This window comes from Limanda limanda, chromosome 17, assembly GCF_963576545.1.
Source record: "Limanda limanda chromosome 17, fLimLim1.1, whole genome shotgun sequence".
Lineage (NCBI taxonomy): Eukaryota > Metazoa > Chordata > Actinopteri > Pleuronectiformes > Pleuronectidae > Limanda > Limanda limanda.
In genome coordinates, this window is record NC_083652.1 from 4,882,875 (window position 1) to 4,909,779 (window position 26,905).

The following is a 26,905-nucleotide window of genomic DNA, read 5'->3' on the forward strand; positions in this document are numbered from 1 at the left end:
AAGAAGAGAATATGAATGTTTTTTTACTTGCTGACAGTCTGCAGAGAACAGTGTTTGCAGGTGATGAAGGACACTGACCGGTGCGGTCGTGGTGGCGGTGATGGCGGGCGTGCTGTTGTCAGTGCCGGCCGGCTCGCTGTGCGTCTGTGTGGGGGTGTAGAGGGTCATGGCGTGCTCAGGAACCCGGCTCTGCCCGGTGTAGTCCTGTGTCGGAAGCGGGTGTGGCGCCGCAAATTCGGCGGGGATTCCATTCTGTGGGGGGGGTGGGTACTGGGCGGGGGTGTACGGCTGGGCCATCGCTTCTGGTGGGTTGGAGGCCTCTTGGTTACCCTGAGAAGAAACACATAACAGGAGGCAAGTGTTAGAGCTGCGGGTCGAGATTAAAGTTGAACTTGCATTGTTTGAGGAGCAGCGAGCAGCATGAAAGACGGGCGAGCTCCCCTGTGCGAAACCGGAAGGCAACTGGGGAGAGTTGTCCTGCAGACCAACTAAGTCAGGGGGGAAACAGCAGTCATATCACAGCTCGGCTCGGATTAGAGAATTCCTTGATCATTGCTAATGAACACGGTTTATGTTGTAGAGCATGGCTCGCATGGAGGGGCAACAGTCAGGGGGGAATCTCAATTGCACTTGTGGCAAAGCACAAGAGGAAAGATCAATTAATTGATACAATTTTGATTAGGGCGTTTGATTTAAATGACAGGTCTGTTAAAGCAGCAGCTGCTCCCTCTCCGTGCGCCACGTTACAACTTTTAACACCAACCTCCGCTTCGGCTTTATGAGCTTTTCCCGCTCGCCACCCCGGCCTTTTGTTTTCCGTCTCACGGTATCATTCGGAATACAAAACTACCCCCAGCAGCGCCGCTTTCTGTTGTTTTTAATCTGGACCTTAACAAGTTTTAATTTTAAGTAGCCACACAAGAACCATGGATAATTAAAGTGTCAAAAACAGGGGGGAAATTTTAATTAAATCAGCGAAGGCTAAGAATGTGACCGAGCATTTGATTCAAATGATCAAATTAATTCCTCATGCGTCCAGAACCCACAGTTTGTGTTATCTATACCACATATGTTATTTTTGTCTCTCCTCCTGACTTAAGTGATTGATGGCCCTTTGCAACGAAGCTGCTCCACAGACCCTTTGTCTCGTGTGGATGCTTGAGATGATGAGCTGCAGAAATAATGGACTTTTCTGGCTGGTGCACATTGTTAAACTCAGTAATGGCTGGACTACACAAGTGCATGTCTTATTGTTGCGAAGCACCAGGCTCTGCGAAATCCAGACTAATGAGCAGAACGGTGAGATCAGTGCTGCTGGAGCGGATATCCATCCCGACATTAAAAACACAGAGGGAAAAGGTGAGACAATAACACCAAAATCCAATAACACCCCCCACAAATACCCTCAATCAAATTTAAAGATACAGATCATGCGAGCTCAAACGCATAACTCTTTCGATAAGAGAGAAAGGAGGGAAAAAGCACACAATAGCAGCCAGAAGTGAGGGTTTATGATTGGAGAAAACAATAACAGTAAACAGATAGAGAAGTTTCTGCCTCTTCCTTTACAAGCCGGCTGGGGATGGTGAGATAGGAGATAAATGTGTTTTATTCTTCCTCCTTTTTTTCGGCTGCTGTGGTGTTTGGCCCTCCTTCTGCAGATTTCCACAGAACGCAGTTTCTGGACAGGAGGAGGCTGTGGTTTTAATGAGAGAGAGAGCTGAGCAACACTCTGCTGTAAATGTAGTGGAAATAATTCTACTCTGACGTGTTGGCAAACAAACCTCAGCATAAACTGTGCTCTGCCAATTAAGGAAATGCTCCATTATCTAAATGAAAAAAGCGAGAAGCCTTGAGAGAGGAGGAAGGATTGACCGGCCTCCTGCAGCCTGCTGGGCCTCAAGGCTGCTCCTGCCGGCGGAGCGGACCCTCACTCCTGTCTGACCTAATCCCCCCTCCTCTTTTTTCATTATACTACATTTCTATCTCCTCTGTCTCTCTCTCAATCCCTCCTCCCCTGTTTCCCTTTCATGCTCATCTCTCCCCCCCCCCTTCTCTTTTTATGCAGAAACTTTTTTAATCTCTACCCCTGTGCTCTACTTTTCCTCTCCCTCCAGTCATGGCATTATATAACACACTTGCATTGCGAGGGCATTCTAATTCAAGGAAGCTCTTGATGTTGGCAATTTTCAACTTCTAAGCACCCATTTTAAAGGAGAATGGGGGTTGGTTACCTCGAAAAAAAAAAAGAGAGAAAAGATGCACCTCCTGGTGTGACAACTAAAAGTATACTACCAGATCCGGTGTCCTCCTTTTAAAACCAACCCGAGCAAAACCATCAACACATCGGTGCTCAACAGTCCAGTGAAGACAGAGAGCTGAGTAGCCTGGAAACAAGAAGGTGCTGTGTTCGACTCGACATCAAACACCGTTCGTGTCATGAAGCAGATCAAAGCTCCACTTCTCCTCTTTGTGTTAGTCACTGTCAAGGCCGATGCCCATGGTCCTGATTCGGGATTCGCAGGATTTGCTGAGGAGCTTTTCAGTGTGTTTATATGATATATACATAAAAGATCATCATACGCGCATCAAATTCTTACTCCAGTTTTGCGAAAACCTCATTTTGCTAGCCGGGCTACTGACTGACGCCCTGACTGGTGAAATCCGGGGTACCGTGGCACCTCAGGCCGTCCAAACAGCACAGAGTCCTCATTAGTTTTCCACACCCACATTAGCACAGGGGGGGGTCCTGAAGCCGAGGGCTCTGGCAAAAACAACGAAGGCGATGCGAGAAAAAAAACAGCCCGAGAAAGTTTCAGCTTCTGCCGCAGCACATTTCAGTGTCATCCTGCAACCCAGTTTCATCCAATCAAACACAGGCAATGTATCTTTCTTGACTGTCAATATGTACTGATATCTGAGTTGTTTGTCATAATTCAACATACGGTTTTAATGTCCTGTGAACCCTCATCCTGATGGATGCTATATTTAAATTGGACCCACTGCATCATATTTCAGAAAGTTTAAATTCTCCCTTTTTGGTTTTCCATGTGCACTGAAGCGTTCTCAATAGATGATCTATGTGTGTACAAGCTGAAATGAAAGTGAAAGCCTGAAGATTAAATGGTGCTGTTGCTTTCGTCCAACCAGGAGCATCCTCCACTTGTCAGGTAACTTCGGTTGAAACAGAAACGAGTGTGGATTCGATGTGAAGCCTGCAATGACGTGGACATTTTAAAAATGTGGAAACGTTGGAATCAACACAGAGCTGAAGAGTTGGGATCAATTATATTTCATGTAAATGTCAAAATATCCCAAAAATCCCCGAAACCAAGATAGGACCGGAAATCATGACACTAAAAGAGAGATCACACTGTATGAGAATGTGACTGTGGCATTAATCATCAGGTTGTGTTGACTATTTTTCAAGATCTGTGGATTCTTCTCTGATCATAAAATGAAAATCTCTTTTCCTGAAGAAATGTTTTTGTGCTTTGTCCTCTTTCCTATTTCTGTTGAGCACATTGAACGAGAGCTTTTTGGTATTAGTTTCTTCTTTGCAATATCCTTTGCTTCTTAGTTTAGGAACGCCTGTGATTTAGTTTACTTTCCTCACTTGCAGTTACTGTTCGCCGTTTCTTCTTCATGCCTCAGTTCGGCATTAGTCATGACATGTTCCACTGTACTTGTTAAATCATCATCTGCCCCGAAGTGTCCCTCTACGCTCGGGTCACAATCTGGAACCTCACGGGACGCACACAGGAGACAAGTGACACACAAACAGGATAACAGCCCGGAGCTGGGTATCGGGGAGAGAGAAAACTACCAAAGTGTTGTAGCACCACGCTGCTGCTGTTTCAAAGGGCAGCGAGGCGAAAGCAAGGAGGTGGAGAGTAAAGGCCTCATTAGTGAAACACAAAGTAACACTGGCTCTCGTATGATCTTCGCCTTCCTCTGATGTGTGTGACAAACGAGTTATTCGACTGGAGATGAACTGGGAGAAGAAAAAAGGCCCATGCAAATCAGGGGGAGCTGTGCTTGTCCCAGTGCGACCGCGTGCCCTTTTCGCTGGGGCTGACTCGCCGTCATCAAGATAATCCACGTTTGCCTTAATGAAAAGCCCTATAGACCAAACCAGTCAGGTACACAGCACATCTCATTCCACCGGAAAGATATTGCTGTTCATTACGCCTGCGAAACCAGTGCTACGAGTCGTTGTTATATTGGGATTCGGGTGTTTCTCTACCTGCTTGCCTGTTTATTGGAAAAGAACAGGTCCCTTTGCGGCACTTTAATACCCCCCCCTTACATGGCCTGCTGCCATGAGCCACCTCAGCCTCGTCTCCATGGACATGAAGACGAAGAATAAAGGCAACTAGCAAGAGCATCCTTTATCGATCTCTCCTCCTTTCCATTCCTCTTTCCCTCCTTTCCCTCTATCTCTCCTTTCATCCCTTCTACTCCTATTACCGAAGAGCACAATAAAAACACTATCTCTAATCTTAAGCACTCTCCTTGCGTAAAATTGGATTGGAAACCCTTACTTAAGGAGATCACTTTTGGATTGGAGTTTTTTGTTTTTACAGTCAGCGTCAGGAGCCAAGGAGGTCAGGCAGGCCGTGTGATGATGTCCAAATGCTGAGGCTGGCAGTCTGAGAGAAACTCCCAGCATACAGTTCTCAGAGAGAGAGAGAGAGAGACCGGGACTGGTGCTAACCCCGGTGTAGATGGTCAGGGCTATATTCCATCTCAGCAGGTAGAACGACTTGGCCGCTCGCCAGCGATTCCGTGATCCTCTTTAGCGGCAGTGGGAGGGACGGTGTTGAAAGGCCAAGAGGAGATGGGCTGTGCAAATACAGGAGCTGTTAGGAGGAACTCATATCGGCAGAGTGCTGCACTGACTCATGCACGTGCGCTGGCGGGTCAAAGAGCAATGCGAAAGCAAAATACGGCAGGCGACTAATTGCGCTGCATTGAATCCGGAGGGAAATCACTCAAATGGGAGCGGGCTGATCAATCTCAGCGATAGGAGCCGTGATGGAGTGGGCAGCTTTATGGCTTCAGCTCCCTCACATGCGGCTTGGATCATTTCTCAGCAAAGGCCTGCTTTACATAGTTCCTACTGTATGACACTAATAGTCGGAAGCAAGAAACGCTCCTCCTGATTCTATACACTAAGCAATTCAAACAGATTTATGAACAGCTCTGCTGTGTCTCTGCATAATCTAAACAGCATGAATAGTTTAATATGGAGTTAGCATAAAGCATCGCTGTCTCACTCCTTCATGGGAAACAAGTGACTTGCTTTGTCAGATAACAGATGACATAACATCTTTAAGTGAATCTCAAGCTTTTCAGGGGCTGAACATTTTTTTCCCTGTGTCATCCGGAGCATCGTGCACCGAGCTCTCTTCTTGACGACGGCGCTCATTTGGTTCTAATGACCGCCTGACAGTGACAGTGGCAAACTTGTGACAAATCCCGCTGGGCCGTCACAGCACCAGCCCGGGCAGAGTTTGGAGGGAAAAGTGCGGAGCAGCTCAGCCAACGTGCGGCAATCAGTTGATGCAACCCAAACGAAACACTGAGCGGTTCTCAGCCAGCTGCATGAAAGCCTCTTGTTGTCCCCGGCTCTGCTGCTGGTGCTCGGTTAATTGTAGCCCGGCACACAGGCAGGCAGGCAGGCAGGAGAGAGGACGGCCTGCGATGATTTCCACAGGCAACTGGCATTCATTTTGTCTTGAAGGCGCATAAATAAAGGCTGTCTAGTCGGGTCCATTTTAATTAGGCGAGCCACATGATCTGACTCCAGCTCTCTCTCTGTTAACACTCACCAGAGGCTGCGGCATGCGTTAATTACAACCGCATGCCACCCAGTGAATCCAAGGTGAGCTCGGAAGAGAGAAACTCAGAAGAGGTAAACAACCACGATAAAAACAAAACACCTTCAGCGGAGTTTCTCATGATGAGGCACATATTTGGTGCAACGGTTATTCCCCCTCCCCCCCAGTCAACCAATTACAGCGCAATGTTGGGAGAAAGAGAGAGAGAGAGAGCCGAGAGATGTGGAGAGGCAGCCCAATTTAATGCAGATTCACAACACCCCCCCACCTCAACAGAAACGCGGTCTTCCTCACCTTTACAGTAGGTTTATGATTTCAAATAGGCTGGGGAGAGGCTTATTGTTTTGTCTCAACATTTCCTCCCTCGCACAACTCCCGTCTTTCCATTTTTCCACCTCATTTGTGGGAAAATCAATTCGTGAAAATAAACACTCTGAGTCTCTGCTCCGCGTCCAAGTCAATTTAGATTTCGTGCATGTTTCTTCCGTTCTTTTTTTTTCTCCGAAAGGCTTAATCGTTTTCACATGTCACATATGTTCCATCGCCTCTAACGTGATTTTTCCTCGTTATTGGGAGCACTTATTTGCTCCACGTCCTCGGATGGAGGTATTAGAAAGAGAGTTCATTTTCCTCAATCCCTTGCTGATTTCTTCATTACATTGCAGCAGAGGCGCTGCACACGGCGCGCCTGGCACCGAGATGGGACTGCTCTTAGCAGTGCGACTGCGAGTGTTACTATACCTCCGAGACGCTGGAGCGCCACTTAATAAACAGAGTAGACAGAGGATCACTTTGAACTCCTGTGACATGTAATGAACCTGTCTGTCTCCGCCACCGCTCTGTCTGGGCTCAGGCGGCGCACAGTAAAAAAAACGCAGAAAAAAAGAAATAAATAAACAAAAACACTTCCAAATAAGCCTAGAGGCCCTGTGAAAAAGCCATCAGTTACACATGGTTAGACTCGTAGCATTTTGCCAACGCCATAAGAGGAGATAATTGTCTGTTTCAGTGCTGTTGCCTCTTTTGTTGCATAACAGATATTTACATCTGGGACTAATTACTCCAGATTGGGTGTCAAAATTCGGATTAACTTGTGGGATGCATCCAGTTTGGTGTTGAGACTCATTTATTAGCGAGAACAGACACTTTGCTGCTTTGACCCGATCAAAAACTCACCGAATAACTTTTTCTCTTTCTTCTCTGTATTTGCTTCTCTAACGTTGTCGGAACAAAGTGATATTGGCATTTACAGGCAATCTGTAAAAAAAAACCTCTTTGAGATTGCTCCTAAAACTGAGCAGTTATCAGTTCTGCTCATATCAACCCATAGGTCAATCCCACAGTGTCGGCATGCCAGTGTGCAGTTCTTCAGATTACAGATGAGTCTATTGTAATCCTACAGGGGGCTAAAAAAAATGACAAAATTTGTTTTAGAACCGGCTGAGTGTCATGTTAATTCTGTCTTTTTTTCCCCTTCCACACACAGGGGTTGTGACGTGGGGCCAGAGTTCCTCGTGGGGACAAGATGCCATCACTTAAGCATTCAGGAATCTCGACGTGACATTCCTTGACCGCTGTGACAATGGCAAACATATGCAAATGAAGAAGAGTTCCACTGTCATTACGCCCCTGTCACGGAGACGATGACACCTCCCACTGGACCCCGAGCATGTTCGAGGAAAAGGGGGAAAAACTGAGGGAAGAGATAACGGGAGAAGCAGGAGCGACAATGAACCAACTCTGGGAGGAAAACAGGTGTAACAACACCGTTTACCTTATCTCTGCCTCCTCTCATTCTCTCCGCTCTCCCTTTGTAATCCATCGCTCTGCTTTCCATTGGCCTATTTGCCTCACTGAAGTTTTTTTTTCTTTCTGCCTGTGCTCTGCAGCGGAAGGAGGGACAGGTTTACATGGGTGGGATTCTTTGAAGTGAAAATGCAGACTACTCCCTGCTGTAGCCAAAGCTCATCTAATCAGGGTCTAATTCCAGTTATTAAGATTTGAGAGATAACTTTGATTCATCACAGTCCATCTACCCCGATCGGTTAATCACTGTCGCGCTAAGCTCTTTTTTTAGTCATCCTTTTGTTTCCGCTCCCTCTGGCACGCAGAGAAAGGGAATAAGAGAGATAGAAGAGAAGGAAAGGGAGAAGATATTAACAATATTAATGACCCGTGATTCTCGTCTCCTTAATGAGAAGGGTTATTAACCGTGATTATCCATGATGAAATGGTGGTAATTCTTGAAAGCTTGAGAAAACTTGTACAATCGCTTGTCTGCTGATTTGCTCCTGTGATGTTTAAGGAACGGAAAGGTGAGCGCGGTGAGGAAGAAAGAAGGAGAACTGAGAGGATAAAGAGGCAGGGGCAACCCGGGGAAACGGAGATGCTCACAGCAGGAGGCTGGGAGGGATTTTCTCTTCTTTCCTTTCCTTTTTTTTTTTTTAAAAGGAGGCTAAAGCATCCGTTCTCTAGTCCCAGTGCTGCTGGATTTCAGACAGTTAAAAATCGTTCTTCTTCACAGAGATGAATCCAAACTCTGAAGTGCCTCGACTTTTTTCAAGAACCCCCTGGCACCATGTCGCGTCTGGCCTCCTCTCCCGGAGTCTCTTCCTGTGGCTAACGAGTGGGGGACAAAGTACGCACCCCCGATCGCACATCTGCTGGTTGACACTGCTGAATGGCTGTTTGAACACCTAGGCCGCTCTCGCCAGATCCCTGATACAGCGTTTCCTCCACTCACCCTTTTTTTTTTCTTTTTTTTTTCTTCATTCCAATTATGGGAAAGTTGCATGCTTGTAGAGTCCCTGTCGGCTCCGCGCAATTCCCTCTGCGGAAAGGAGGGGGAGGCGGTTGGGGGGGGGGGGGGGGGGTGCGCTGTCTGGTGAATCATTGATGTGCAGTCAGACTGTTTCATTGCAGATCTGTGTGTATGTGCATGTGTGTGCGTATGTGGAGTGGGTGTGTGTGTGGGGGGGGGGGTTAGCAGCAGACAGATAACAATCCTGAATTATGCATGTCTGTCCCCTTCGCAAAGGAGCGGGGGGAGATGGTGATGTGGATGAGCCACACCACTCTCTGAAACCCCCCCCCCCCCACCCCCGGGGACAGATTTGGATAGAAAAGAGCTAGGTGTGGAAAAAGTCGGGGGGCCCAAACTGTGAGCGCTACCTGACCCGCTTCAGACGCCTCTCTTTAGCTCCACTAACTCCTCAAACTGTGATGGCTGCCGTCTCAAACCAACAACTGCGCGGGAGATGTGCTGAGGAAACAGCTCGGTTATGGAAACCCCGTTCTGCGGTAATAACGCTAACAGCCGGAGTAGCAGATTTGCCAACTTATTTGTTAGATGTTCCCTCAAAAGCACCTCTGGGAATTAAGCCTGCGCCACGCGAAATGCTATCGCCCTCCTAAAATTACACTGTACCACAGAAACACCTGCTGGGCCCATTTTAGATAATAATCCCATTTCTACATGCCAGTGCAGCTCTCAGACGGGAGAAATTGGATTGTTTGCATTACTGACCTGTGGAGCAAGCCAGTCTGGGAAAAAGCAACAGCCTTGAGGCTTTATTAGATTCAATCGGTCTTTCATAAACAAAACCTTAGTTTTCAGAAAGGTAAGAAAAAAAAAAAAATCTGCTAAATGTGGGTAGGCCAGCACTTTGTGGACACACTCCATTTATTTTCTCCAATTAAATCTCTTTAATTGGATTGAGGGCTGGCACCTGGTTTACACTCTGTCAACCACGCAATCCACAATAATTGATGCCAGAGCTGTGTGTGTGTGTGTGTGTGTGTGTGTGTGTGTGTGTGGTGTGTACATGCGTGCGTGGGATGTGTGGCGATGGGGGAGGGATTTAGAACATGTCTCACTACTCCACAATTTCACTGTGATCAATTTATCAATGGCTCGCCTGCTGTCCACCAGCGTCCACTGCACTGAGATGGGAAAAGCCTCTACACACACAAACACACACACATACACACACACACACACACACACACACACACACCACACACACACACACACAAACATACACACACCAAATCAGATATTAGATTAGATATAAGATCAAGATAAAAAAATTGCATAATTTTAGCTAATATTATCAAAATGAATATCATTTCCTCCTTTAGCTGTTTAAGGTGAAGCTTATTTAACCAACTTTTTTTTTTTTCAAATTTATGATAATGTTTATAGGTAATGGCTAATATTATGTGCATTATTTTGTTGTTTTTCCACATGTCTCATAGGAATTCACTTTTAACTTTAAATTCATATTTAAAAAAAACACTGTTAAAAGCCGCATAATCAATAGTCATTAACAAAGAGCTGTCATCTGACACACTTATATATTCACATCCTGGAAATGTACAGCTTTTACAGGTTTACATCAAAGTAGATAGTGTTTTTGATGCATGTCAACAGCAAAACAAAGTTTAATGTCAAAATGAAAACATCTGGTGTAAATCAATTAAAAATACACTTACACTACTTTAAATGTGATTCCTTTGTAGCAAATAGTAAATAAGTCAGTGTTTTATGACACAATGTGCAAAAGTAACCACAACAGCTGTCAAGTAGATGCGGCGTAGAATCATGTTTAAAAAATTTCCCTTTGGAATGTGTTGAAAAAGAAGTGTAAAGCAGCATTTAGTGAAAATACTCGAGTTTCAACCAGACAGGAAGAAACACACGCCTTCACGTGTACGCACATTTAAAAAGAAGTTCAAACACATGCTAATGAAACAGATTTACATACATAGTTGCAAGCTCTGGTACATATGTGAATATGCACACCTACAGAACTTGGATCCACTCCTGAATACAAAATGCCTGCGCAGAATACAAATGGTGTGCGCCCACACGTGGAAACACGCAGAGATACAAATCCGAGAGATGCATCACGGCGCGCTGACAGCATCTTTAAGACACTTTGAGAAACACCCGGCTCCTGAATACCGAGCTCCGCCGCCGTACAAATGGAGAGAGGCAGAGACAGAGCGAGCGAGAGGCCAAGGGAGACCCGACACAGTAAATAAAAATACAATTTCCTCCAGTGACATGCCCATTCTGTTGGAATCCTGACTCTAATTATTCTAAGCACTTTGAGGGATGGCTTTCCACTGCATTAATCTACACACCCACTAGCCCATCCACAGCCGATGCACTTTTAACTACCTACGGACGCCCCGAAACTCTTCCTAAAACCTCGGGAGGGGGGGGAGATTGACTTTGTACAGTGATGGGGCAAAGTGCTTCGCCTGACTGAATCTTTCTCTAAATCTCACAGCACAACACCGAGCAACAATTTTCATTTTCAATTTCAAATAGCATATCTCCGCTCCCACCCCCACCACCAGAAGAAAAGGGAGGCAAGGGAGGGGGGGGGGGGGGAGTAGGCCGTGCGGCGCAGCATCAGAACAGTCTGTGAATCCTCATTACAGGGCTTGTGTGAGAGTGTGCGGTTGTTTTCCTCTGGGCAGGAAAAGCACTCGTAGCTCATTTGGAACCGAGATGAATCGATAAATCACCGGGGACCATCAATCAATCAATGGGCCTATCAATACTCGCTGGACGAGGCTCCTCCCAGTGCGGGGGGGGGCAGGCCTTGGTCGAGAATATGACGGGCAAATGGGCTTTTTACATAATAGCTCCGTCCACTTGTGCTGAGTGCAAGATTGATGTTTTGCAATGTTTACATGTTGACACAGGCGGTAATATTGATACACAGCAGGTCCCTTGTTTACATATAAAATAATCAACACACACTCACACGTACACACACACACACATAGATATACTGTAATGTGGAGGCTGCAAACACTCCGATCATGTTTATCAAAATCTAAACAAGATCAAACTATCTTTGAAGCAGCTCTGCTCTGTGATCGAGGCGATATATCTGCTGCACTGCAACATCTACCCCTTTATAAACATCTGCCCCCTCGGCGGATACAAGAGAAAAAAGGAAAGATGCAAAAATAGAGAGGCGGAAGCAGAGATCCATCTTTACTAATTAATCAACACACATTTTTTTGAGTACAAAGTTTGTATTAATGTGGCTTCCAGCTGCTCTTTCCCCCCCCGGAACAGACACCGAGGCCAGACTGCACAGCACGTGATGGAGAGAGTGACGTTTTGATGGAAAGTGGAGGGCAGGCGCTCTCTCTCTCTCTACTTAATATCCTCAAGACAAAATGCGGAAAAGGGATGAGGCTGCAATAACAAGCAGCATTGTTGCTCTTAAAGGCTGCTGATATTCTACATTTCTCTTACTGTCAGCAGATCCTGGGGAAAAAATGGAAAAAACATCTTGTTCAGAGGGTGAAACTGAAGATAAATTGATCCCACAAACGAGTATTGTCAAGGTACACTTCATTACCATGAACTCTGTGTTTCTGCTGATGCCAATGCTCACATAAAATGTAGATCAATCCGCTGCTGAAAGTAGTCCCCAACAAACGCACTGCTGCTTAAAAGATTCCTTCCGGTGAAAGAAAAAATAGAAGGGAGGTGCGAGACAGAAGCCATGAAATACAGATATGTCCCTACGCTGCTTCATTTAAATACATTTCATTAACAGTGTAATAAAAATATAGTATTCACTAAGAGGGATACATTTGTTATCAGTGGGAGCAGAAACCTGAAATTTTGAGAAATGTCTCCTGCAGAATATAATTCCTCACACTGGCTGCAAGCATGAAGTGTTGGCAGGTAAATTAACTTTCCTCTAACTTACTATCTCCAGCCCACGTGCCCTTCAGCAAAGCACTTATCCCCTAACTGAGCTACTTGGTAGCCATCAGCAGAAAACCGAGACTGCGCTGAGAGTTAACGTGCACGACTGTGTGAGAGCACTGCAGGGCGATGCCTGGAAAAGAGGTTGCACACTCAGCAAATGCGTTGAAACGAAAAAAAAAAGAAAAAAAAAGAACGAAAAACAAATGAATGAATAAACAAGCAACCAAACAATTAAATGAATAAATTAAGTTGTCATGTTTTTATTCAGAATGAAGTTACTATAGTTTAAGACAACGTATGAGGAATTTGTTCTCAGAACTAGCGGATCACAAACGCTGATTTACATGGTGGAAAACAGAAGCAGCTTCATTCCTTCTTTTACTCAGGCTCCTAAAAAAAAGATTTTAGACTTTTAAGAAAAGTGCAAATCAGAAAATGAGCCTGTTTTAAAAGGAGACAGTAGAGTGTAATATTCAGTTGCAGCATAACAGATGTAAACAGTGTTATTTTTTTTATTTTTATTTTTTTTAAAGAAATGACTGAAGAGAAGAGAATAGAGTGAAAATGGCCAAGAAGACGTTTTTTTTCATTCCCACAAACGTTGTGGACCTGCTCCTCGTGTGTCAGAGTCTGGCCGTCGTGGTCTGGTCCTGATGATGGACAAGCAATAAACGGTTGTGCATGAGTTGGTCTGTGTGTTACGACCACTCTCCAATTGAAGAAGATGGAGTGAAGGTGTCGCACACGCGTGAGATGGATCTTTTGAACTACGCCTGCTGACGGCCGCTAACACTAAACCCGGTGAAGAAAAATGGAAACTGTTTACTAATAACACAAATGTAATACCGATGCTTTGCTTTACGAACACAACCGTTTATGCTCTTATAGAGCAAAAGAAAAATGGAAAAGCAAATTGACAACCTAACAATCTGGACGACCTAATATAACCCCACGTATCCATTAATGATGAGGGAGCTAGTTTCATTTCACCTATAAGAAGCATTCTGTTTTACCTCTAACAAGGTTCCCATTTCCCTCAAATAAAATCTTTAGTCCACATCTGCAGTAAAATACAGATGTTGAGGGACAGTCATGGCGGTTTTTAGGCATTTTTTATGAGAAAATAGTGACAATTTTTTCTATTTTATATATTTATAAACAAACAAAAAAACTCTAATCGGCCAACTTTCATTGAATTTCACTTGTTTCTGAGATACTGTTGGCTAACAACCATAACAACTTCCAAATTCTGACCAAAAACCTTCCCCCGGCTGAGGTAATGATATGGGCCCTTATTTATTTAATTAAACACAAGTTTTGGTCCAAATGCAACAAGGCTCCATCATTAAAGATGAGCCTGTCTTGTGATATCTATTGCATATTTAAAGGGCAGAATCTGCTGGATGTATAGGTGTCCCCCAAGTACATAAGCATCAGTGTGTGTTTGTGTGTGTGTGTGTGTTTGTGTGCACTGAGGCTCTGCACACAGTGCTACTTTGTGGCAGCTGACACAATGGAAACAGATTGCCGTGGTTGCTCTGCAGCTCTCCATCACATCGCAGCAGATAGAGGGAGCATGAGGCCTAAGGGTCAGCGCCGTGACTGCCTGCAGACACACGGCACCGGGCCCAGTCATTACTGTTAGCTAATTGGAGTTTTCCTCGGGGTCAGGCTAGCCATCTGTGGTGCCTATACCACCGAAGACCCCAACCCCCTACATCATTTTTAACGCTTTGCCTCAGCTTGACGTGACTCTCTTTCTCCCTTTTCCCCTATAAGAACGGGGAGGTTTCATTTCTCCAACCCAGTGAAGAAACCCGGCCCACTTCTAAATGACCAACGCCACGACAGAACGACCGCAGTCTCAACCCTAACCCTTACCCCGTAAAAAAAAATGGTTGGAAAAGCCTTAACAGTGTAGGGAGCTAGGCTAGGGGGAGGTAGGCGGTGGTGGTTCGGGAAAGAGTGTGATATCCCTCCACCACAGCTGGTTAATAGGAAAAGTCTCTGTCTCCTCTGTGCACCATTCATCACGTCAAATGGTAATATCTTTAAAGGTCAGGCCGAGTCATAAAGAAAAAAGAGCCTTGGCTAAACTTTCCGTGGGATTTCCAGAGGTCTAATCACCAATCACCAAATCTGAAGTGTCTCTTTTGATTGGCTTTTGATGACCTTGTTTCAAAGTGAATCATTACACAAAAAAGGGACATTTCGAAGACCAGTAACCAGCAATTTTTTTTTACATAATGGCATGAAGGAAACTCTCTTGATGGAATTAACCAGCCTCAGAAAGAAAAAAAAGGAAATGAGAAAAATAGAGGCTTGTGGAAATACAAAAAAACTGCAGCGGCATGATTTATCCAGCCGACTTCGAGCTGAAAAGCAGCAGGGTTCACAAAAAAGGAGCTTAAAATGCTAGATAAAAAAGAGGAAGAAAAGGTGGCGGGAAATAAAAGAGACCAGGCGGACGAGCTAAAGACTGCTACTGTCTGACAAGTGTCACACTTGCGCTTCGATCCAGCCTTCCTCCTGCGCTAATGACTGTCAACACGACAAGCAGGGCCGTCTGAAGGGGGAGAAAATTACTCGCTGAAAAGCAATTGACTGACCCCCATCATTTCTCAGGGAACCAGTGACCTGTGAATATTTCATTATGGGGAAAGTCGTGAGGCCCATATAAATGGGGGGCAGAGGGGGTGTTGATCCGGTGAGCTGTGGCATCCCGAGCCGAGGAAGGGAAACCGGGGGCTGCCCTGCTTGCATGCCTGCCTTGTAGCCTTTTCACTGCTGTACTCATACAATGTATTTTGTCTAGCTAGACACGAAGAATTAATGAAAAGACTTATATTTTTCAATAGAGCGTGTTGAGACCTAATGTAGAAAGAAGGGGGGAGTATCTGGGAGGAGGAAGTGCTTCGTTTACCAAAACTCTGGAGGGAAAAGATATGAAGGGGAAGAGAATGAAAGCGAGGGGGGGTAAAAAAAATGGGTTTCTGTAGGTGTGGGTCAAAGCATGCCATTCTTTTACCCTCTGCGCGACATTCGTCTTACACTGAGAAACATCAGAGGCCTCGGGATCGAGAGGGGCAGGAAGAGAAAGAGAAGACGAGAGAGATGAAGGAAAATCAATCCCCTGGCAAGCCTGATTGATCGGTGGAGTTTTGGACAATTTCATCAGGAGACTCCACTAACCAGAGATGACACGACCCATATTGGAGAGAGAACGCATTGTGGAGATTGATACCCGCATTAGAGGCATCAGGTCGGATAAACGCGCGCTCTGGCAGTAAATACACCGGGCCCGTGTGCAACCCTCAATGACGACTTAATGCCAGAAAAATCCTCGCAACCCACACTTCACTTTTCAAACTTTGACTGGACGCGATAATTGAGTCAATTAGGAGCACCTTAATCCGTGGAAGGGATCTTCAAAAGAAATATATACAGTCAAGGTTTGGGTTTGGTCTTAAGGATAAAAATAAAGAGAGCTTGGAGATTGTCTCTGTTTATCCAACGACGGAGGGAAAGAGCAGAAGGATTATATCTGATCTCATGCAGGAACCTCATGTTCGATATTAACTTTTACTCTTGACTGTTTTAGTAAAACTTTAATTCACCATTTTTGGGGTGACTAGCACTATTTTATAATTACTTTGTGACAGTTAAGCATTCGTCAACATTGAGGGAATTTTTATGTTCCATCCGCCCTGCCACAAGCTCTGAGACAATATCAGGAACAGCTTTAATTAGATAAGAGCAGTAGAATCAAGAAAAGGGAATTTTCTGGTCATTCTGACATTTCTCTTTATTCGCCGTTACTCAAAAACAAGCTGTGAAGGTGGGTGGTGAAAGAATGCAAATAGGCGCATCATGATCTAAACTTCCACTGGATCCACCTCGGTGAAAAGCTAGTTCCCTGCACTTCGCCGTGTGTCAATCCAAACGGAGGGAAGAAATGGACAGGGTGAACTAGGGGGAGGTGCGGAGGGACAGAGGGAATACTGCTGATCGAGCAGATCGGGCAAGAAAGCATGAAATACTACATTACAGAGGGAAAAGGACAAAAGCAGCCACCAGGGCCTGATCATGTAGGCCTGACAGGGAGGCAGAGGGTGGAAGTAATCGAGGGTCACACAGGCCAGATGACTGATCGAGGGGACGGCGGGCAAAGTGACAATTTTTGCGGATGGTAAATATTTCAAAAGTACTCGGCGGAGTGGCGGAGGTCAAGCCAGCTCCATTTTGAAACACAATAGACAGACACCTTTAATAAAACATCTCACATAAACACACATACCTGAGCTGCTCACTGAGGCCATTTTCACACTCGCACGCACAAACACACAGAAAACCCACACTGTTCTTTTTTCCTACGTTTAATGGTGTAATTTTCTGGGCTGCAGCCAGAAAGTTACCTTTAGAAAAGGGATGAAATTCAGGTCTGTGTTCATAAGCAGGTAGGAGACGTGACCATGACTGTCAGTGACATTTTGCAATGATCCATTTCACACATTTTAATGCAACGGAAAGGCCTCCGCAGTGCCCGTCTCATCCCGGCTTTAAAAGCAAAGCCTTAAAGAGCATGTGGGATTTTTTTCCTTTTTCTAAGTGCTCTGCAGAGGAGAGGGGAGGAAAAAGAGTACAAATTTGCCAAAAACAAGGGGGGGAAAAATCGTCCTAGCTCCCAGCTCATCAGACTGGCATCCCTCCAGATTGTGGAACTGGAGTGTCTCACTGATATGCAGCACCAGTGCCGGTGTGACGGTGCACATGGATCTCGTCCATGTATCACTGGCTGAACATCACTTGCAGCAGCTCCGGCAGACACATCCAACTCAAACCCTTTGTTGACTACCCAGAGTGGCCCTGTTGTCTTTGTCCGTCAGCACAGGTAGTCAGAGCACAGGGAGACAAAGCCAGACTCAGGTCTAGAGGCTGTTTGCTGGGTCCCTTCCCCCAGCTCCTGTAAACTTGGCAACCGATGTCAGGTGCCGCTGAGTGGGGTTGGAATCGCTCTGGTCCCCCTTTTACTCCCAGTCCTCACTTAGACTGTGATAAGGCAGAACGGGGGTTGGTGGAGGGGGGCAAACGGGCCTTGTTAAGTGTCAAGAGATGGGATTGGCCTCTGCTTTACATTACTGCATGTCTGCAGGAAAGTTGATTAAAGCCCGGGCACAGATGTGAACTCCTCACCTGCTCCGCTTTCATCACTGTTGGGGTGGGGAGGTTGGGGGTGTCAGCTGCTTTTCGGTGCTGTGAATGCACTGAGATGATGATCGTGAAGGCGGCACTACAGTGTCCTCAAAGGCTAATCAGAAGCTCGGGGTGGGTGGGGATAGGGTTGCCTGCGTGTGGGTGGAGGTAAAGAGTGGGATGGTGGGTGCTCATTTATCAAACACCTCCAGGATGACCTCCCTTCTCTTTCTTTCTCCTCCATCAAAAATGTGCGGTGCATGAAAAAGCCTCTCCTGCCTCTCAACCATCTTTGCTTTGAGCCTGCTTTCTGGTGCACCGTCCTTGTGGCAAATTAGCACTTATAATGAGCTGGAATCCAGTCCTCTCTACACCACCATTAAAAAGGGCCCATGGGTCCCAGGTGGACTCTACGACAAGACCATTGGTATGTTAAAGTGGTGAAATGCATACCAAGGACCTCTAGCATGTACTGGCTGAACTGTTGACCCCTGGCCCCCCCCCCATCCTATCCCATCTACATCTCACATCGGTCCCCTCTGACACAGCTCCTAAGAGCTGATCCCATTCACCCATTCACCCATTTACCCATTTTGAAACAATAAAATGGCCACAATGACTTCTTGGACGGGATTCAATAGGTACTTCAAGAGCAGGGAAACCTGCTGGGATTGGCTTAAATGATGAAAACTATTGTGCTCAGAAAGAATCAATTGATGCTTTTCAGCGTAATTCGATTCTATTCACAAAGGGCTTGGGAAGCAATCTTAAAATGGAAATGCTACTTTGCTTGGAGTGGGTGGGAAGAGATAATAAGAAAGAGGGATAGTTTGCATGGCAAGACACCATCTTCTAAGGACAGCACACCTTTCAATCACGTCAGTATGTGTCTTACAAGACACTGTAGACTTTGTGCTGAGTGCAGCAAAACTAAAATGGTTTTCAGGCAAATAACTGCGGTGATGTGGGTGGGACTCTACATTTCCCACAAAGCAGCTTCACGGCAGCTGAAGTTTTAATTTGATCTCTGCTTGCATTCTCAACAACTGCAGTCCTTAAAGACCACTGTGCAATATTAGAGCATTTTAAAAGACTAGAAAGTCGAGTTGGGACTGCAGATCAGGTTCCTGAAAAAAAAAAAAGGAACACGAATGCTGCAGGTTTGGCATAGATGCCTGCATACTGGGAGCCTTACAGGTATTCACTGTCGGGGCATGTGTTACATACGGTTGCGTAAGATATAAAAATATTACATCTTCTGAATAACAGCATGTTGTTATCTAATCATGGCAGAGCTACAAATTGGTACAGCTGCTTTGATAAAAGAAGGCCAGAGGGCACACATGCCAGAAAAAAGAAAGAAAAAAAATACAAGCAACTTTTTTGTGCTTTAATCAGAAATGGCACCTTTTCCTGGATTAAGCTCTTGTAAATTTTTTGTCTGCACCTCGAGTCAAGCTGGTGGACAAACTGCATTAGGTGGAAATAACTGCTCACACACAAGCCGATCCTGCAGAGGTAGGGCTGTGATGCGTGAAAAAATAGATGAATGGTGGAGCTAAAAGCCAACTCCCCTCTCCAGTGCCAATCCAGCAGGATGTCGCTTATCTCTCTGGCTGGTAAAGTGCGGTTGAGGCTCCGGTCAGCATCCTTAACCGCTATCTGTCACTCTACCTCCTTCCCTTCCCCCCCCCCCCCCCCCCGCCGCACCTGCCTCCCCCTTCGCTGCTCTGGGAGCGGCTCGGTTTCAACCTGGCTGCGGTTGGAGACGGACGGGATGAGGTAGACAGGGAGTAGGACTGAGTCTGCAGGCAGGCATGGAGTGTTGAATGTGCAAGGGTGAGTGGGGGGTGGGAGGGGGGGGGGCATTGTTAGAGGCTAACCCAGGGGGCTGTTCAGTTCAGGGGCCATTCTCCTCTCCCTCAGCCTGTCTTGGCAAGAGAAGAGGTAGTGTCTCCTGCATCATTAATGAAGGCGGTTGACGCCCTGTACAGCAGTGCCCGGCAGCCAAAGTCTCTCCTGCCTGCTCCCAGCCTGGAAGTTTGAAGGAGAGCTGATGTCGAGTATATCCACACTATGGTAATGACAGCGGTAAAGCCAGGCCTCACACTACTTTGGCAGTCCGTGCTGTATAATCAGCCATGATGAATAGAACGAACTCCGGAGATGGAGAGGTCTGCTAACTTTGGGCTGGCACACGGTGGACACCATTGTGAAGTTTATGAGTAATAATAAAGACGGCAAAGTCAAAAAGAAATCCATCGCGTGAAACTTCTGAACATGAAAGCTGCTGTTAATCTCGACTGAGCAGGGAAGAACAATGAACTAATTAAAATGTGCTCTTTTTCAAAATTCAAGTATGATTGAATCCTGGGTAACTTGCATCTCAAAGAGAGGTGGAGTCTCCGTCAGAGACTGTTTACTGTAAAATGCACAATGGAGACAGACAGAAAGGAATGAAAAAAAAAAAGACTCCTTTCATCTACAGTGAAGACAACCATGTCACAATTGTTGCCTCCTCAGATTTCCTGATCAAAGTGCCTTAGTTCAGTTCCAAGCCTTCAAATCACGCCCATACTGGGAGTTGAACTCTCAGTTGGTGCAATCGATACTTCTTTTTAATTTCAGCTGAAAATTGCCACTTCTCAGAAATCTCAGCAAGCAGATGACAACAGCGCATAAACTATATTTAGAGGTCCGACCTGTAATTCAGAGATAAACGCAGGATAACCCCTCTAAAACATCCCATTCAGGAGATAGGGAACATTTGTTCTGAGGCTGAAAATGCAGCACCCCAGTTTTAAAGGAGCTGGGATACGAGGCGTAACGGTGTGCTTCAGTCGGCGGTGACGAAATTCCTTTTTGTTTTCCCATCAAGCCGAAAGGAGGAGAATACTAAAAGTCAAAAAGTGTGTGTGCAACTGGAGGTATGCTGAAAAAAGGGAGAAATTTTCTTTCCTATAGTGTCGAGGCTGATGTCAAAGCAAATTGAGGCATTTAATCAATCTTTGGAAATTAGTAAGAGACTCTTATTTGGGAATATTATCAATATTATTGTTTAATTTACCTCCTTTTCGTTTTACATGCAGATTTATTTTGAACATAAAAACACTTTTCACTCCGCAATTTCTCCTTGACTGGTCATGTATGAAAATATAGTTTATAAGCATCAGCTCTTATTATCCATTCGTGTGAGTGCACTTCTGTCAGTTTTGTTATCTGTGCCATCTGTGGAGCGATGAGCGTCGAGTCCGCCTCTGTTTCGAAAAGTTTGCGTAGTTTGAACACATCAAAGACGTCAGATGGAGACAGCCGCTGTTGACTTGGTCTTCATCTGTAATTTTTCACTTGTAACAATACAAAAATACAGGCTCAGGCATAGAGACAGCCATGAAAATTAGTAAGGAGGGAGACGGATGAGAGTCAAGAGTTAATTCTGACTGTTTCCATTTCCATTTGTGGTCTTAAACATTAAGCCTATAGCACGCTTGCAGATACACCTTTTTTTCCCATATAGAAGGAAATTAGCAACAAAAGTAGTTGACCCAGCTTTGCTTGTAAGCCTCCAAAGCCTTCAGAAGCTGCATGAATACATAAAAAATACTGCTAGAGTTGGTCAGTGTTTACCTGTGTTTTATAAATTCACATTTACACAACAAGGTGGTGGTGGTGGGCAGTTGGTGTACAGCTACATGGGATTTGTTTACTCCTGCAACATATGGGCTGGAAGGCACCGTATACTATGTGGTATGTGTGGATTCAGAGAGTGCCATTAAATATTTTATTCTACACCACCTGTTTTAGAGCCGAGTGCTTGGGCAATCAACCTGAGAATTTCACCCGGTATTTCATTGACGTTTGTTTGCATTGTCAGCAGGTGCAAGTGAGGAGTAACACAGTTAATGTATATAACTGAGGAGGGAAGTAAAAGCTTGATTCCGACTCTCAAAATGCTGCATCTGAATTAAAAATGAAAGAAAGGAAATAACACATTTTTGTGTAAAGAAAATGCCTTCACATAAGATACAACATTTCAAGGAGTACTTCACCAAAAACACATTCATGTGCACAGATAGATTGGAAAAAGGGACATTTGTGCCACTGTTGACAAATGTGCTCGTCAGTTCCATTCAAATGTGAGAAGAGCGGACTCAATGCTAATCGACATATGAAAGAAGCCAGGGAGGCAAGCTTATTTAGGAAGTGTACCCACTGCAGCCCTCCACTCCCAGAATAGCCTCCAGCTTTACTGTATCTGTGGCTCTTTGTCAGTGCTTCGCCTCCAGCCTCCGCCTGCTGCATTTGAGCAAAAGCGACAACAAAACACTTGTTTTTAGAGGGAAGAGCGCGAATCTGATTCAACTTCAGAGGATTAGAACAACAATAGGGAGATTGCGCACTCACACGTGCATTCAAACACACTGACACACATACACACACACACAGGAGCAGTCCCTTCCCAAGTGGGAATGAACTGCTCCAGAAAGGCCAAGGCCTTGGCAAGGTAATTAACCGAGGGTACTTGTTTCACATGGCAGAGTCCATTAAGTGCCATGTCACACTGATGTCAGCTTAAAGGTAGCGCACGCACGCACACACACACACACATATACACACACACACACGTAGCCACCTACGCTCAGCTTTAAAATGGGGAGAGAGCGTCCGAGGTGGAGATTGTGAAGTGAGAACGACAGGAAAACGAACAGGGAGGAATGGCTGTGGCTTCTCCAGAGCTCTCAAACCGGTACCTCCCTAATCAGCAACCCCATTCCCCCTCTAGGTCCAGCCATCGATTGGTTGCACTACCACCCCAGCGCTGTGATGAGGAGTGAGGGGGGGGGGGGATGCGATACCCCTACACATACCCTCTAATTATCTGCCTGGGTTACCGCCACAAAGCCATCCCAGCAAAATGGCCACCACACCAACTGATGGATCAACAACTCTGCTGGCAAAGCTTTATAATGGGCCCCAATGTAAGCCCATATAGGCTTGGGTGACCACACAAAATAACTCTCTGGCTTGGGATGAGTTGGGAGGGCTGCATTAGCTGAGGGAGGAAGTGGGTACACTTGCCCCCATAACCGCAACAGTGAACAAGCCGCGAAGGCACCACACACCTGAGAGGGTAGGCCTGCACGTGAACCCACACATGTGCACGTGCACACACACACAAACACACACTTGATGGGGTATACCTTTCTGTGCTTCTCAGACTACTGCCGCATCTCAGATAACATTGTCTCCACTGAAGAGACTTCCACACTAGCTAACTGAGGTTTATCTCCCACTTAACAGATGAGCCAAAGGAAACAAGAGAGGCACTCGGGGACTGAACGAGGAGCGAAGAGGAGGGGACAAAGAAGAGGTAGGGATAGAGAGAGACAAAGCAACAAAATGCCAAAACAACAAAGTCTCGGGGAAAAAAAAGGTACCAGTGCGTCACATGGGTTTGCCGGGATTGAAGTGAAGCTGCTGGATGAGAGGACGCAGAGGAAGGGATGATCGTCTCAGGCAGGTTTCTTTGACTGCTCTTAAAACGATGATCACACCGAGCATTGCCTTAAACTTGATTGCATGGAGTGTGTGTGTGCGAGCGGTGGACCGTGGCGGAGCACGGTGACGGATGGATGTGCGCCCGCAGCCCCATGAGCTGCCGTTACGCTGCCCAGAGCAGCACCGCAATTAAACGAGTAAAAGGCCTGGATGCTAAGACCGAGGAGCAGGGGCCGGTGAGCTTTGGACGGCGAGGGTTGAACCGAACACTGTGCTGATTTGTGCACTGACTGTCCCCGAGAATAGGGCCATGTATTTTTAATCAATGTCAAAGTGATGAAGTGTGTGTTTGCTTCAAAAAAAAAAATCCCCTGACAAACACAAATAGAGAAAGACAAACTCCCCAAGGGGACCCTTCATGCACGCGGACACAGATATAGAGCGCCACAGTGCAAAGACTGGACAGAGCATTCCAGCAGCCTCCTCCGTCTTACTCTGGCGTGCAACCTGATACTAAAACCTTTTGTTTTATTAGCATTATATAAACCGAGCGTGAATTTGGAATGCAATTAACATTTTTAATAACAATAAATACTGTTTGGATAAGTGGTCGGCTGGCCGATAATTAGAATTTGGCGGATCCATGGCCATCCCTCAAGACAGACACATGCTGACGTTTCTGCAGGTTATCTGGTATTGGGAATCATTCCTGAAGCATAAACAAGCCAGGGAGATAGGCTGGCTGCCCTCCAACAGCCTGTCTCCTCAATTTTACAGGCCTCTTTTCCCCTTTCAGCCAATTCAGCCCCAAATATCGATCAGCAGCGAGAGAGAGAGAGGGAGAGAGAAATTGAAAGAAAGAGATGGGTAGGGGAAAAAAAACAGAAAGGGGGGAATTGGAGAGCTGGGATGGAGAGGCGGAAATGGAGGCCAAAGAGGTGAGGTATGTGGGTAAGTTGCAGAGAGGCAGAAAGTTTTTTAGCGAATTCCACGCACACACACACACACACACACAACCACGTTGCAGCAGAAAAAATAGCGATTGTGAGGCAGGTGTGGAGGAGTGCGGACTCAGTGGGAGAAAGCAACAGAAACGTAGGTGTGAGAAGGACGAGAGATCATGTTGTGTCTCAATCCAGACATGTGATACCGAAAGCAGTGGCGCCATAATCAGATCATTAACCCAAAGACCACTGACCTAAGGAGAATGCTCAGTGATCCCCGACTGAAATGCAGAGCATTAAGGAGGCTTCTGGATGATTGCTTCGGAATTATGGAACCACAGAACATAGGCAGGCGGGCTTGTGGGCGTAAATGAAGCCACAACCACAATTCTGCGATACATTATTCTCTTTAGTTCTCTCAGCTTTTATTGGAGTCTTTACAGTCTTGCCCCCCATTTGGACTCCACTGTACTGTATGTAATCTGACAAGGGGCTTCAAGGGCCTGATGCGATTACATGAAATTAAATTACAGCACATTCACTGCGCCAAAGCACTTCGCCTTATCAAAAGAACCAATTGAAATGCTACTTAAAGAACGCCAGATGTTATGTGGCGGAAGACTTGGGACGATCTCTGACCCTGCAGGAGAGCCAATCAGTATCAACGCATCCGAGGGCCCTCAGCAGAAGGAGGGGGCGAAGGAGCGAAAAGGGGGCCAGTCAAAAGGCAAGCTGTACATAGTTTTTACACACTATAAAATATTCATTTGCTAAGTGGTACAGCATTTTGCCCTTTGAGAGGTTCATGCATTGTTTAGGCAGTGGAGCAGAGGAGGAGGAGGCCGGATGGTGGCAGAGGAAGTGCTCAGTAATGGGGCCAAACAGGAGTGCTGATTTATGTGCACAGTCACCTAGGCAAAAGAAGAAAAAAAAAGAGGAACAGAAAAAAAAAGGGGGTTTTACCGATGCTCTATCTTCAAAAGCAGTTCACCGCCTCTGCACCGTGTTCGGCCCAGCTATCAACGACAGCTCAGCGCTGGTGAGGCTGAGAGCTCCAGTGATACTCCTGTTCAACTTTTTCCTAAATTGTATCTACTGTATTTTTAATTGCCTGTGTTCTCAACTGTCAATTAAGATGAAGTTAAAAGCCACCTCTGGGACTGGTCGTCTTTGGTGAAGTAGCAGATGGTGGGCTGCAGAGCACCACCCAGTAGTGCTGACTGATCTGTGGCATGCGCTGCAGACAGCCACACAGCCCCACTGTCTGCTGAACAACACAATTCGAACCCTGTGATACTGTCATCAGGGTATTGTGAAATAAAAAGCCGACACTCTCATTTTCTTTTTTTTACACCCTTCTGGCTCATTTACCAAATGTTATGGCAGCCATTAAGTGACATAAAAATACAAAACACCACAGCTAGAAACAGACATGCCAGACTAAATGCTGAAAGTGCAGCGGGCGAGTTGAGATATCTTCAGCTGAGTTACCTCTGACCGCATACCAGGACACCCAGGCCTCCGGGCCTGTAATGCAGTTGCCCCTCCCTGCATCCCACATTCAAAACAATAGCATACGCTAATGCTCGGGCCAGAAGTGGTCACCACATTCCCGGCAAACACAACCCAATCTTTAACCTCTTTACAGTGCGCATGATATACTTTGCAAGCAGGGGCCAAGGGTTTATCCATTATGAATGAGACCCATATTACTCCAGGCATTAGCAATGTATGAGCTGGGCTTTAGAAACACACGGTCTAGGTTTTTTTTTTCCTGCCTGCCTCCCTGCCACTCCTTCCTTCCCTCCTCTCTTCCCTCGCTGTTTTCTTCCCTTCCTCTCCACGTGCTGCTGCTCTCACACAGCCTCCCGTGGATGCTCCGGCTCCTGCCTGACAGCTCGTCTGGGCTGAGTCCTGCCTGTCCGAGCGGCAGCTCCTTGAATGCAGGGCGTTTGAAGAGGCAGGGCCGTGCCCGGGGCTGAGGCCCTCCACTGACTTGCTTTGCTCGCTCTCCAGCTCTCCACCTCTAACCCAGCCGACCCTCGGCTCGGCTCCATCGCACGCTCTGCCCTGTCTTCCTCAGTCTGATCTCAGTGCATCTACTGCCTCTGTGATGGTATCTGATTGCTCAAAGCCAGCCAACTGAAACTTTAATGAATTACAAGCATGAAGACAGAAACTAAATAATATCAAGGCTGAATGTATACGATTGTGTTATTCTTACCATCAACATGGCTTAGAGGTTCCAATACATATTTCATGAATCTGCCAGTTCACAAAGGCTTTATATGGATTGTTTAGTTTGCTGACACGCATGCAGCGTTTGTTAGAGAAAGATCACATGGGCAAGTGACGAACAGACCACAAGTATATGTTACGGATATGTTTAGGGTCACCAGCAGGTGCATATCAGAATCAGTTGTATTATATCCATAGGTTTCCTTATTTCATTTTATCCCTTGTGTTTATTAAAGTTTTTTTTTCAGACTTTTTTAAATTTTTCTTTGCCACGTGAAGCACTTCTTCTGCATGTGTGTATGAGAGGTGCTATATAAATAAAGTTGAGGACGTATGCACACCTCCATCTAATCAAGCACAATCCCTTCCTCATCACATCTAACAATCTAATCAAAGAGGGTGAAGCTTTCGCGGGAGCAGCAGTGATGACCAGAGCAGCT

General features: G+C 45.9%; 1 protein-coding gene across 2 annotated transcripts in view; it reads right to left on the bottom strand.

Moving 5' to 3' along the window:
• The window catches only part of LOC133023063 (RNA binding protein fox-1 homolog 3-like), a 116,094-nt gene that overhangs the window by 33,878 nt on the left and 55,311 nt on the right, over positions 1–26,905 (bottom strand). The window contains exons 1-2 of one of the 2 annotated variants that reach the window (XM_061089994.1): positions 79–297; positions 28–30 (exon numbers count right to left, since the gene is read on the bottom strand). In XM_061089994.1, coding sequence (XP_060945977.1) covers positions 28–30; positions 79–297 — 222 coding nt within the window. Of the gene's footprint in view, positions 1–27; positions 31–78; positions 331–26,905 lie in introns of those variants that run through there. The other variant, XM_061089995.1, reaches the window with a different exon arrangement.